The sequence below is a fragment of the Equus quagga genome, chromosome 4 (assembly GCF_021613505.1).
Source record: "Equus quagga isolate Etosha38 chromosome 4, UCLA_HA_Equagga_1.0, whole genome shotgun sequence".
NCBI lineage: Eukaryota > Metazoa > Chordata > Mammalia > Perissodactyla > Equidae > Equus > Equus quagga.
In genome coordinates this window covers 28,836,664-28,850,395 of record NC_060270.1, presented here as the reverse complement: position 1 = coordinate 28,850,395, position 13,732 = coordinate 28,836,664, and the positions used below count along the sequence as shown (strand labels likewise).

At 35.7% G+C, this 13,732-nt stretch overlaps 1 protein-coding gene across 6 annotated transcripts in view; it reads right to left on the bottom strand.

Moving 5' to 3' along the window:
• ATP13A3 (ATPase 13A3) overlaps positions 1-13,732 on the bottom strand; it is an 82,894-nt gene that overhangs the window by 47,288 nt on the left and 21,874 nt on the right. For all 6 annotated transcript variants that reach the window (XM_046659218.1, XM_046659216.1, XM_046659220.1 and 3 more), the window contains 8 exons: positions 9,820-9,918; positions 8,362-8,535; positions 7,531-7,713; positions 7,179-7,249; positions 5,456-5,536; positions 4,207-4,276; positions 2,550-2,684; positions 2,016-2,088 (listed from right to left, as the gene is read on the bottom strand). In XM_046659218.1, the coding sequence (XP_046515174.1) occupies positions 2,016-2,088; positions 2,550-2,684; positions 4,207-4,276; positions 5,456-5,536; positions 7,179-7,249; positions 7,531-7,713; positions 8,362-8,535; positions 9,820-9,870 (838 nt within the window). In that variant the 5' untranslated portion in view covers positions 9,871-9,918. The remainder of the gene's footprint in view (positions 1-2,015; positions 2,089-2,549; positions 2,685-4,206; positions 4,277-5,455; positions 5,537-7,178; positions 7,250-7,530; positions 7,714-8,361; positions 8,536-9,819; positions 9,919-13,732) is intronic.

Genomic DNA, 13,732 nt, shown 5'->3' with positions numbered 1-13,732 from the left:
GAAAATGGACACAGCGAGTCCACACATGAGATCCTCCTACAACAGGTAAAGAAACTCAGATTTCTAGAACCCCTCGGAAACAGAAGAAAGCACTGAAAATTTTAGCGTACTTTCTTTTTCAACAGCATTTTCCACAGCATTCTTTTTCTCACTGACACTATTTATAACCCATGAAGTCTCACTGCCTTCTCATATTCCTGAAATAGTGCTAATAATATTTTAGATATTATTCTAAATAAATTTATAAGATAAATTAAACACTGTAATATTTTATCTAGCTCATTATTCCCTTAGGAATGTATGCATTATATTCAAGTTAGCTAAACACTTTTTAAAAAGATCTTCTCAAGTAAAAGAAGGTTTTTGTTTTGCATTGCCTTATATTTGGGCATTCTCTCTCTCCCTCTCATTCTTTCTCCCCTAGGTTTAATATTATGTTCAGAAGAGAGTTACACTAGTTTGTAAACAAAGACAGGTGAGAAGAAAATGATTGTTTGTGGTGTTAGTCTATAGGATAGATAACCTTTACTTTCTAAAAAAAGAAAGTAGTATACTAAGCTATGAGGAAACAACTTTTAAAGAATTCTAATCATATTTAGTACATCATAGGTAAAATAATCATTTTTTAATAAGATCGCTTATTTAAAAAATGAGTCTTTTAAAGCTTTAATGCCACTGGAAATTCTATTCCTGTGAGGTGTACCAGGAAACAAAATATAAGTGATCTGTTAGACTATACAAAGAAGGTAAGTAAGATACACATTGGATGGTACGTCTGTCCTAGCAGCATCCTCAGTATCTTCCCCAGTGGCAGAGTGCGAAGAGGAGAAGCACCAATAAGCCACACATCTAAGACTGCAGCTAGGGGAGGCAGATACCCTAGCTCAAGTAGCAAGTGATCAGGAAGCACAAGGAAGGAAGCCACCTGCTAGGCCAAATTGTGTTTACACTAGGATCTAGTGTACTGAGCCAAGAGGATGCAGACTGATTGATATTCTCAATAAATCAAAGTGGCTACTGCCTCCAAAGCCCATGATGCTGTGCTGCCTCCCCTTTGTCTCCTTTAGCACTTGAATATCTCACCAGACAAACGAACAAGACAAAGCCACTAACCTTCCCCACACTCTTCTTCTCCTCCAGTGTTCCCTATTTAATTAAATGGCACCAATATCCATCACCTGAGCCTGACACTGCTCTATCACCTTGCATCCAGTGAATCACCAAATCCTGTTCAATGCCCACATTTAAGCATATTTCAAATCCATCTCATTTCTCTCCATCTCCACAACCCTTGTCTTGATCCATTTCATGCTTCAGTATTACTCCAACCTAAACCAGTCTGAACAGGGCATCCAGAAGGACTTAGTTCAAAAAGGCAAACTATTATATCACTCTTTCTGCTTAATAGCTTTGCACTGCCTTTTGGAATGAGCCCAAATTCCTTAACACGCCTTAGAAGGCTGTTCATCATCTAGTTGCTGCATCTGCCATACTGCATTTCTTTATTACAATGACTGACCTCTTCTAATTTCCAGGCCTCTGGGCACTTAGAACCCTCTTCTCTCCTTCTCTCACCCCCACCTCACCACGTTCTCACCTACCTCTTATCTAGCTAACTGAAGCACTTAGAAATACTTTATCAAAGAAGCCATCCCTGACACCTACAGTAAATGAGCTCTAAGTCCTGTGACCTCTCCCTATCATTGCATTTCTCACTTTATTGTTACTATTCATCATCTGCCTTTACAAGTAGAGTAGTTCAATGATGGCAAGGACTATGTACATCTGAGTAACCAGAGCCTAGTATAGTACCTGTGACATTGCAGAAAAAGAAAAATACTATTTTACATAAATGAATTTGACACAAACTCAGAGGTGAGTACAAATCCAAACACATATTTTTATTTCTTAAGAAATGAATGTATATGTATAATACACTGGGTTTGCTTCATACATTAGTGCCTAATGGATATCTTTCTCAGTTTATTTTTCCAAGAGTCACCTGAAGTACTGACCTTCATTCACTCTGCAAACTGAAACTCTGACAGTACTGTGAGCTGCCACCATGTCATGCAACATAATATATTGCTGAAATAGGAAAAAAAATTTTTAACTAGGTTAATATAAACCCACTCTACAAGATATTAGAAAGCAAGAATGCTATAAAGTAAGCAAGTTAGTACATAAATGCATGACTCTGCCTTTAAAAATGTCAAGACTAAAAGAATATTCAATGTCTTAGCAAAACAAAATAAGAAGCACTTTAATGACACAGCCCTAAAAACAGTGGAATCAGCCTTCCAGGATTCCGGCTTGCAATAAGCAACAACAGATCCCTATGGCCTCTAAGCAAGCAGTCAAGGGATAGTCTGGCCCTAAAATCCATCTGCCTTCTCCCACATCAAAAAAAATGGGAAACAGAGTACATATTCACATAACAAGAATAACAGCACCGAGTATTTACTTTATACCAAGCACTATTCTACACACCTTACATGTTATCACAAAATACAAATGCAGCTGTGAAACCCACCACAAATTGGACTTACCTTTCTAATGGAATATAGGGAGCTTACAATCGATACTACAGACATAACCACAATGGCTAGAGCATAGTAATAGTACTCATCAGTGGTCCACAGTATAACACTGAATAGCTGGAAAATGTAAAATGGGTTGAGAACCTAAAAAACAAGATTTTTAAGTCAGGTTGAATGAGATATTTATAACCATACAGATTTTCCATCTTTTCACGTAAGAAGTAACCAACAAGATACTTACAGGATAAGCTCTATAGTCCCTAGGGCATATACTACCCAAAGAATAGGGCAAGATGTTAGAACTGTACATTTTTCAACATTAAACTACTAGAATTTGGCTACCTAAGCTTAATTTAATTTATTTGCATTCATTTAGATTCATGCCAAATCCAAATACAGACTCAGCTACAAACAGCTAAATGTGTGAATTTAGCTGTTCTTCATTCTGCTTTAGCAATAAAGTCATTTACTTCCAATAATATTGGACAACTAAAGGATACAAAATTTTTAATCAAATGGAACAAATGTTTACTTATTATGAACTCCAAACATGAATTTACTTATAAGTCAAAGGTTCACTGGAGCCCAAAGGGAAGACAAATATGAGATAATAAATTATACTGTTACACTTTCTCTAGTGAAATAATTAAAGATTAAAACCTAAAGGATAGAAAGAGATAATGGAGTCCTGGCAATAAACTTTGTTTACCCAAATTCCATAGTATTTCATCAGTTTCATCAAAGCCGCCCAATGTCTTAAAAAGGATGCTTCTGTACTTTTCAGAACACTTTCACATACATATAGTCCGATTTTACTTAAAAATCAAATGAGATATTCAGAAAGAATTAACTCCAATTTTATAGATAAAGGAACAGCAGGGAGGAAGGTCTTCTAAAGGTCAAAGGAGTTACTGACAGAACCATATTACACACCAAGCTTTTAACTTCTAATCATTACGCTCTGCTACGTTCTAAAGCAACACATATGGCTGCTCTCAGGAACTAACGGAAAACGATCTATTATTTCTACAAAAGGATCCATCCAACACAGCTAACTCTTGATCTTTAGCCAAAAATCAGAAGGAAGACTAGAGAGCCTAGTAACTCTGCTGGGCAAGAGCACTTCCTCCCTTCCTTTACATGCACAATCCTTTACTCACACCTCCTGTACGGCACTGACAACTGAACAGTCACTACGATAACTACTGACACGTGTTCCTCCCAGGCTGAAGGGCAGGTTCTTCAGTGTCAATCACCATGCCATGTTTTGTCCTCCAAACTTCTGGTACAATGTCTAATTTCCAAAAATGTACCACAAAATAGCATGTGAAGAAGAAAACATAATCAACTGTTTAAAAAAAGGGGAGGGGGAAAGACAAGACAGGTGTAGACATCTGTAAGATAGGGCAAGGTTTAGTCGGGCAACCTCCTGAGAGTAAAAACAAATCTACAGATAAGAAAAGCAAAAAATTAGACAACATAAGAAAAGGTAATTCATGCCTCAAATTATTTCTTTACCAGAGAAATATCTTACCTTACCAGTAAAAACATAAGCAAAGAAAAGTTGGAAACAGGAAACCAAGAATGCCTTATTACTTAAATCATGGCTCTTTTCAAATTGACAAATCTATTATTGCAAATGTTGAGACACGTACAATAGTCTTACCTCCTTAATTAGAAGTTTAAAAGCAGAAGGCACTTTCACACTAATTTCATTTACTCCATAAAGCAATTTTCTATAACAGGAAAACATAATAATGGTATTACATTATATAATATAATAATACAATTTAGGGAAGGCATTGCATAGATAAGGCTCAAACCACGACTGCTATTAAATCTGGACCTTATCCACGTTTCTAAATGCTTGTCTTCTACAATCTAAATTCTCTACCTACAGTATTTAAATCAAAGTAGTCAGTACTGGGTAACTATCCTATTGCCATTTATTTCATTCTGGCTCATGTCTCTTTGTATGACAAGCATCTTTTGCACTAGTCTATAATAACCATGTCAGCAAAAGGCTTTCTTATCCATCCTTAAACACAATGGGTCTCAACAATTTTGAATTTAAATTAATTTTTGCAGACTAAAAAGCAAGTAAATTTGAGGGGTCTCGTACCAGTTTTCTAATAAGAATACTGTACTTAGAATGTTTATTTCAAAACAGCGTACATTTGACTTTTTAAAATAATGCTTAAGTTACTTAAATCCTTCCACTTACATTCCTTATAACAGCACTTTCTATATGAGAGAGTAATTCTTGTCTTTTATGAAGTATAAGTCTGAACGAATGAATTTTTTTATATTCTAACCCTCTGAAAGAACAGCTATAGAAGTACAAGAAAATTTCTAACAACTTAAAAATGGCATTTATCTTTAAAATATGCAATACACTGATACATTTTTATACTTTAGCAAAGAGTAATATTATAAAAAAGATTATATCTCCCAATTTACAAATTTTCATTGTGGTAAATTTGAGCTCATGCTTACAAATCCCAATAATATATTTCAGAAAATCTAAGATGCTATCAATTGTAAGAGATACCATTATTTTATGTACTATCAAGAAAGATAAAAATGCTGTCACTAAAGGAACACACTCGACCCAGTGTGTGACACATCCCCCTTTTAGAGATATTAAAATGTGGGAGAATGTGCCCATGAGAATTGGCGAAATACAGCATATTTTCAGGGATATCAATTTCAAAATACCAGCTTCAACATTTCTATAATTCTTAAGCTGAGACATACTCTTACCCAAATAAAATATCAGTAAGTGTCAACTACTATGTCTATAATATTTAAATACCTGTTAATATGTATAACTGTATAGTAAAAGTGTGGACTGTATATACCACTTTATTTAGGAATTTTGATAAGAGAGCTCACTTTAGTTGGATAAAAATTACCTGTAGGCATGCATCCCCTTTGTCAGTCCTGCACTATGCTTTTCATAAATTGACGTACAAGAAACACCTTCATCCAGTCCCCTAAATAAATCCAAAGTTTTTACTTTAAACAAAGTTTAAAATATCCAAATTTCTTAATGCCTCATTTTTCTATATTCCTGACTTTGAAGTGTAACTTCCTTACAAATAGAAACCCTCAACAAAAATTTAGATAATGAATGAGAATTTTAAAATCTCAAATTCCTAAGATAAACAATAATAAAAGGTCTAAGTCTCCAACGTGGCCACTTCTAAGTTATCAAATGTATCTATCACATGATAAGATGGCTCTAAATACTTGTTTATATAATAATATTATTATTCTTTAAGGCTTTGCCCAAGCTGTAAGAGCTAATAAACTAATAAAATTAAAGGTAAATTACAACTAACTTAAGAATTCCAAACTAAAGATGAAAAAAATTTACTTTTAGCTATATAGTTTCCCCTCTTCAATTTCTTAAGCTTCACACTAAGAAATCCTATTCATTTCTTCTTCTTTCATTTCCACAAAAGCATCAATCCACATTCTTCCCTGATCTAACATATACCCGAGAGAGAAGCACAAAATTATACGAGTCACATGCAATGTCTAAAATCTGAAACAACTCTAACTGGAGTCAACTAACATATCTACTTTCCCCCAACATGTCTTAATTATGCTTATTTTCACTGAGATACTAGTCACAGAACTCTACAGCAAAGAGAATCTTAAACAACATTTAATTTATCCTTTTCCACTTTTTTCAGATAGGAAAACTAAGCTCTGTAATTAACTGTTATCATTGGGATAAGTAACTTCTACAAGTTTCTATGGCTGGCAAAGGCCACACGGCAAATATGACATTTTTTTCCCCACGGAGGTTGATGGCTTCTCCAAAAGCAGCAGGGATCAGCTCCAAGTAGAAAAGAAATTTTTTAAACACAATGGCAGCTCACTGCTACTGTTCTATAGGCAATGGTTCTTAACTAGGAACAGTCTTCAGAACTAGGCATGTGGAAATGCTCAGGTCCATTCCAGAACATTCCAATTCCTCAGTGTGTCTGAGGGAAAAATCCAGGAGTGACTATTTTGAATGTTCATAAGGTGATTCTCTTTTTACAGCTAATATTTAAAATTGCTTTGGCACTCTCAAGCAACGATACTTAGTGTTTACCACTTTAACAGCAATAAAAATGGAATCCTAATTTAGTAATTATATAACTTGAAGCCTCTACAAAAAATAAATTTTAAGGGATTACTCCAATTTGTCCTACCCAAATTTGTCACTGTCTCATCTTTATCCACCTAGTAAAGTTAAATTTCCGTTTGTCACTCCATCCCTCAAGTACCACCGGATGGAAGTGTCAGCAAGTTAGGTGATACTTCAGATACTCCGACAGGCCATGAGGGGCACTCAAAGTTCACTTTGAGACTAACCCTCAAAGAAAAAAGAAGCCAAACTCAGATCTGGGGATCAGACTGCTTCTAACTTTTACGTAAATTTTGCAAAGGTACAAAGTAGCAGGTGGGATTCATTCTAAAATGGTTAGTGAGTATTCAAATAACACCAGCGAGTTAATGAATAAGTGAATAAAAGTTATGAAATAAAAAAACCTCTTCAATTTTACATAGCACTGGAATGAATTCCTTTCTATCTAGAACGTTTTCAAGATACTCATAATATAATCCAAAAAAAATACTTACTTTAAGAAATCAAAATTGTGAAGCGTATCATCCCAGAAGTATCTTACACTATGGTGGGTGAAATAACGCATCTGTTGAACACACATAAATGTTACATCAAAAAACATCATTTATTAATAATCAAGTTTACTAACACAAATCTATCATATATAATACCACATATATTAAAATTAAAATGATCACATGTGACATGTAATCTGTTTCTTCTAAAAATACCTAAATTGTATTTTATATGGTGATAGGTATTTTTATGAACATAAATTTATCTCAAGCAAAAATAACTGCAAGCACAAAATTATAGGCTATCCATGACAGCATAAAATCTAACAACTCAATTTTAAAGAAACAATACCTGTTGTGATTGAGTCTGTGAATATCTACTCATCTCATGTCTGTTCGCTTCAGGTAGATTTTCAGTTAAATGAACAGCATGGCCATTTGAAACTTTATTGACTATAGATTTTGGACTCGAAAATGGGTGGGTTTCCAAAGAAAGAAAGCGAATTTTTGCACAAAACCACCTTTTGAATTCATCCTTAGAAAAGAGAAAGCGATAAAAGAATTAACTATGTATATTTTATAACAGCCTATATACCCTTATTTGATTTCCATTCTTTACATATTATTTATGCATCTCTAATTGAGAGAGCATCACTTCCTACTCACTAAATATTAAACCATTTCATGAAAATGCATAAATTCAAATGTGAAGTGCTTTCCATTGCTCATCATTTTTAGGACATACTTCAGTAATACAAAGTCCTGTAAAAGATCATGAGTCGTTTCTTAATTTACCCATCTACATACTGAGACTAAATACTAAAGCCTCTTATGAAATGCTCTCAATTAGGATTTTTACAAAAAAAATCAACCAACCTGGGGTACAGCAGCATCAGAGAATTGACAGAGAGCTGGTCTAGAGACACAGTCCTAACTGCCCAGTGACCTTGACAGACAAGCATTGTACGTCTCAGTGCATCGAAGAAATGAGTGGATTTGATCATCTTTAAGATTCCTTTACACTCTCTTCACTTTGAACACAGATGCTTTAGAAATACTAGGATTAGTAATCCTCATTAAATCCTAGCAATGATGTTCTGTTCTGACATGATTTTGAACAAAGTACACTACAGACATTATTTTACTCCTCAGACAAATCTGCTACACAAACACCCGGACTTACAGTAGTCCTCAGCAGCACCACTTCACAGTCTTTAATTGCAGCTCTAATACAGGTCGCCTTTACCCGCCACTCAGGCAACCAGTAAAGGAGCAGAAGGAGAAAGCCGCCAGTGCAAACCACTCCTACGGAAACTATGGCAAGCTTCCAGCGACTCAAATTATAGCCGTAAATCTCCTGTAAGGACACAGTGATCACATAATTAAATATCAAGTGATATGAGAGATAAATAAGTTCCAAAGTTCTTTGTTTGCCAGATGTGAATTACTATCTTGTCATATATACTGCAAATATTTTCCCAACCCATAATTTACCTTTAAATTTTGTTTCTGGCAAGCTCATTGTCAAAGTTGTATTTTTAAGTAGTTAAATACATTGTTATTTACATGTCATGATTTTACATTTGATTTTATGCTTAGTAAGTCCTTTCCTGCTGACTTAATATATTCATATTTAGTATATTTTCCTAGAATGTTTATAATTTCATTTTTACATTTGCCTTTTTACTTCTTCTAGAATTTATCTTATTATAAGGTAGGATTTGTTTTTAATAAACTTTTAATTTTGGAATAATTTTAGATTTACAGAAGTTACAAAAATATTAAGATTTCTTGTATACCTTTTGTCTATTTCTCCTAACGTTAACACCTTGATACATTTGTCAAAATGAAGAGACTAACAATGGTACACTACTATTAACCGAACTTTGTCTTTATCAGGATTTCACCAGTTTTTCTTTCCACTGTCTTCTTTCTGTTCTGGGATACAATCCAGAATATCACATTGCACTCAGATGAGGTAGGTTTTAACCTTATTTTGTTTCCAAATGATTAGCTAATTGTCCCCATACCACTGTGACTAATCAATTTGAACTCCTGATCCAAACTATTTCAACTGTTTCAGTTACGCCGCCCCCAACAAGGGTTGCAAGATTTCGCAAATGAAAATGAGCAAGGGCTAGCTAGAGGGCCTAGTTAAATTTAAATTTCAAATAAAAAACCAATATTTTTTTGTTTGTCCTATGAAATATATTCCTTGAGTATTTGAAATTCACATTTAACAGGATGTCTTATATTTTACCCAATAATCCTATCTCCCCCCAACACACAGAAAAAGACTGGAGAATTTTTTTTAGTAAGCCGATATTAAATGTCTTTATAAGTCAAAATCAGAAATCCTTTATTTGGGATTACAATTAAGCATTAGCTAACTTAACTTCTTAAATTAACAAATGAAAAAAACATACTTCCTTCCTCTAAGTTTTAACAGTTCACAAGTGAAACAGGAATTATGCTAAAACCAGCAGACAGAGATGTTACATAATCTCAATTCAAAAACAGAGGATGAAGAAAACATTAATTTATCTGTTTTTTTTTTTAATGTACTTTCTACTTCCCTAGATAAATAAATTGCAGAGATAAACTCTTCACACTTTACAAGTAAATTATAAAAGCTAGTCACCATTTCATCTTCTTGACCCTGGTTGATAGTCTTCCTTCCTTCTTTGTCCATATCTACAGTGGTTTCAAAGGCCTTGTGCTTCAGAACAGTTGAGGACAACTGAGGGAAGAGAGGAACAAATGCTAGGGAGTTATTTTGTATCTTAGTAGACTATATAACTTCATACCATCAGATTTCTTGTGGTGACAGAGGCATCAAGGTTTAACTGGTATTTAAGTAGTCACTAAAAAAGAGCTAGTTGATCCTGACGACATTTTCAGTGGTGTGCCAGATCTTGAGCCTGCATTACTTACTATCACAAAACTTGACCTATTTCATTAATTTATACTAGCAATAGCCTTGCTACAAAACAATTTAAATGCTGAGAGACACTACTACAGAATCTTCCTTTGTCATTCCCCAGACTCAGAGAAGTAGCCTAGCTTAACCATCTTGAGCTAAAAGTACTCGACGTTACTCAATTTACTGCTTGAAGTCGCGTGAAGAAGTAAAGCGCCAGCAAAGAAACCAACACAAAACCTTTCAGGGATCATCCAACCAATATTCACTAAGCACCCAGGAAACACATGGCAATCCCTGGCCAAGAGTCGATCCCTACAGCTGGCGCACCCTATTGGAGATCACTCAACTGACTCCCCCACTCTGAGCCTAAGTCTGGTAAGCATCTCCCGATTGCTGCTGATGCCTGTGATGCTTGGCTAGGGGAAAACTCACTGAGCTCACTGACAACTTTTCCTGTTTTAAAAAAAAAGAGATTAATTTCAAATATGAGACATTCACACATATTAAAGAGATCTTCAAAATGCAAAACAATGCCAGATTTCTTGTGAATTTTTTGTTTTTGGAAAATATTTTTCAAAAATGTTATTTAATGTAATAAGTTTACTACTGTTATGTCTTATCAAATTAATATTCTTTAAGATATATCAGTCTTAACTAATATAGTATCAATAGATATAACCCACATCAACAAAAGCTCTTTAGACTTCACAATAATTTTCAAGAATGTAGAACGATCTGAGCCCAAAGAGTTTGAGAGCCACTGTTTTAGACCAAGATGATCTCTGTAGAACAAATTGGGAATGTTACCTTCCTTGTTCCAGATACCACACCTCTACTCATCTATCCAGTGTGGAGCACAGGCCTGACACATGACCGACACTCAAAAGTTAACTGTTCAATGAATGACCTGATGAAGAATTTGTGCTAAGACAGCAATGTCTATTTAATGTTTACATGGTATGAATTACTAGCCAAGTAAAACCCAACTGCAGGATTTCAAACTAATCCCATATATAAGACTACTGAAATCTCTTGATTTACATCATCAACAAAATAACCAATAAAAAATATTGATGCCTCCTGCACCGGCACCCAGAGCTTCTCCACCTTCCAGCAGCCCCGGAGATGGGGTCAAAACTAGGTAAGGCCTGGGCTTTCCAAAGAAATAAAACGAAGGAGATTGAATACAGAAAGAAAAAGAAAATGGACTTGGTGCCATACTGGAAAAAAAGCCTTAGAGGTCTCTGGTCCAACCTCTCTAAAACAAGCCACATTATCATACAAAACCCTTTGGGCAATTCAGTAACAATTTCTTCTCTAGGGTAGTGTTACAGCCCTGAAGCATAGTACTCAAGTTGTCCACCATGGTAAGACTGATTCATCAAGCCAATATGACTTGAGGTAGCAGGTATTCTCCAGGACCATAACTGCTGCTACAGACTACGGGGAGAATGAGCAAGGCCAACTCCTTCCCTGTAGAAAAGATCAGCTGTTGTTGTCTGAATGTACAAGTTACAGCCCGATCCTGCAAGGCATTAAATGTCCACGTGCCCACCTTGCAGAGGTAAGGCAAAGGCACTCTGCCTGACACTGTCCCCTCTAAAGAATACCAGTCTGGGGTTCTTAACCTTTAGTCTGTGGCTCTTCGCTACGTTCTGGACTGAATCTCAGAATCATCACTCAGGATTCATCAGAGTCATTTTTGATAACCCAATACAGTAAGGCACTGCATAATGCCATTTCAGTCAATGACACATTGCATACATGCCAGTGGTCCCATAAGATCAGTACCACGTAGCCTAGGTGTGTAGCAGGCTGCAAGATCTAGGTTTGTGTAAGTGCACCCTGTGATGTTTGCACAACGACGAAATTGCCTGTATACCTGTCATTAAGCGATGCATGACTATACAAGTAAGTGTGATCCTATTTCCCAACACCACCACCTAAAATATGTTTCTTCAAATTCTCATATGGAGAAGACTTCCACTTCCAATCAAGATGGAAAAACAGGGACCTGATCTGCTTTCCTACCTAAAACAACAATCAAATGGACCAGATATATAAAACGATAGTTTTCAAGTAACTGGGCATAAGACAATGAAGTACACTAATACAGACACGGGAAGCAAACTAGGTGAGCTCTACAGCTGACCCAGCTTACAAACTGAAGAGTTTGCAGGCTTGCAAAAAAGAGAGGACAGGAAACCCAGGGGGAGCACAACAGTCTCCCTGAGCTGGAGAGATGAAGCTGGGAGTCTAGGGAGGCACCAGAGCAAGCAGGTTCGCAAGGCAGATTACCAGAAGAGAGATCTGTACAGAGAAAGCACACCGAACATCTGCAAGATGGTCCCCCTCAAGTCTTCAGCTGAGTACTATGAGCACTTGTATGTGAGGAAACAACCAGAGGCCAGGGAACTAACCATCCAAAAGGATTAAGAAGGAAAAAACCATCAGGGCTCAGACAGGGCTACGATGAGTGCCTGTTCCCACCAACCACAGTGGAAAACCTCCTTAGTCACAAGGAATCAGGGAGTATATTCAGAAGGGTTTTGTTTCAGTAGTGGGATCAAATTAGCCCTAAACTGAAAATTAATCTGGTCCTGCCTATTAAAGCTTTAAAATAAGACCTGAAAGAATAAAATTGTTTCCAAGTAACTTAGCTGCTTCATAGAACAAAGTTCAAGGATATTTACAGGAATATAAAGTATCTAGTCCCAATGAGTCAGTGTCTGACATCCAATTACAACTTAACGGGCATGCAAAGAAACAAGAAAATACAGCCCATAATGAGAAAAAAAAATCAATAGAAAAGGACCCAGAAGAAAGATAACTGAATTGGTAGACAAGGACATTAAAATAGCTGCTGTAACTGTAGTCCGTATGTTCAAAAAGCAAAGGGAAAGACTGAACATGTTAAGCCAGAGATATGAAAGACATGAAAAAGAACCAAATTGAACGTCAGAGAAAAAGTACAACATCTGAGATGAAAAATATACTAGATGGGATTAAAAGCAGGTTAAACACTGCAGAAGAATCAATGAACCTGAAGACACAGTAAGAGAAACATCCAAAATGAAAAACAGAGAAAACAGACTGGTGAAAAAAAATAAATAAATAACAGCATCAGTAGCTATAAGACAACTTCAAGCACCCTAATATACATGTAAGGTGGGAGGGAACAAAAAATATTTAATAATATAATGACCAAAAATGTTTCCAAGTAGATGAAAAAACTATAAGCCCACAGACCCAAGAAGCCCAACTAAAGAGTAAGCAAGGAAACATTAAGAAATTACACCAAGGCATGTCATCATGAAACTGCTCACAACCAGTGACCAAAAAAAAATCTTAAAGGAGCCAGAGAAAAGAGATGCGCTATATCCTAAAGAGATAGATAGGAATGACATCAGATTTCCTGCTAAAAACAATGCAGGTAACAAGAGAGCAGAGCAACAACTTTGAAGTGGGGCCACATCTTTGAAGTACAGAGAAAAAGAAACTATTCAGAGAATTCTACACCTAGCAAAAATAATCTTCCAAAATCAGAGATGAAATAAAAGACTTTTTCAGACACAAAAGCTGAAAAAATTTCATCATGAGCAAACCTACATCATAAAAAAAAACATTAAGA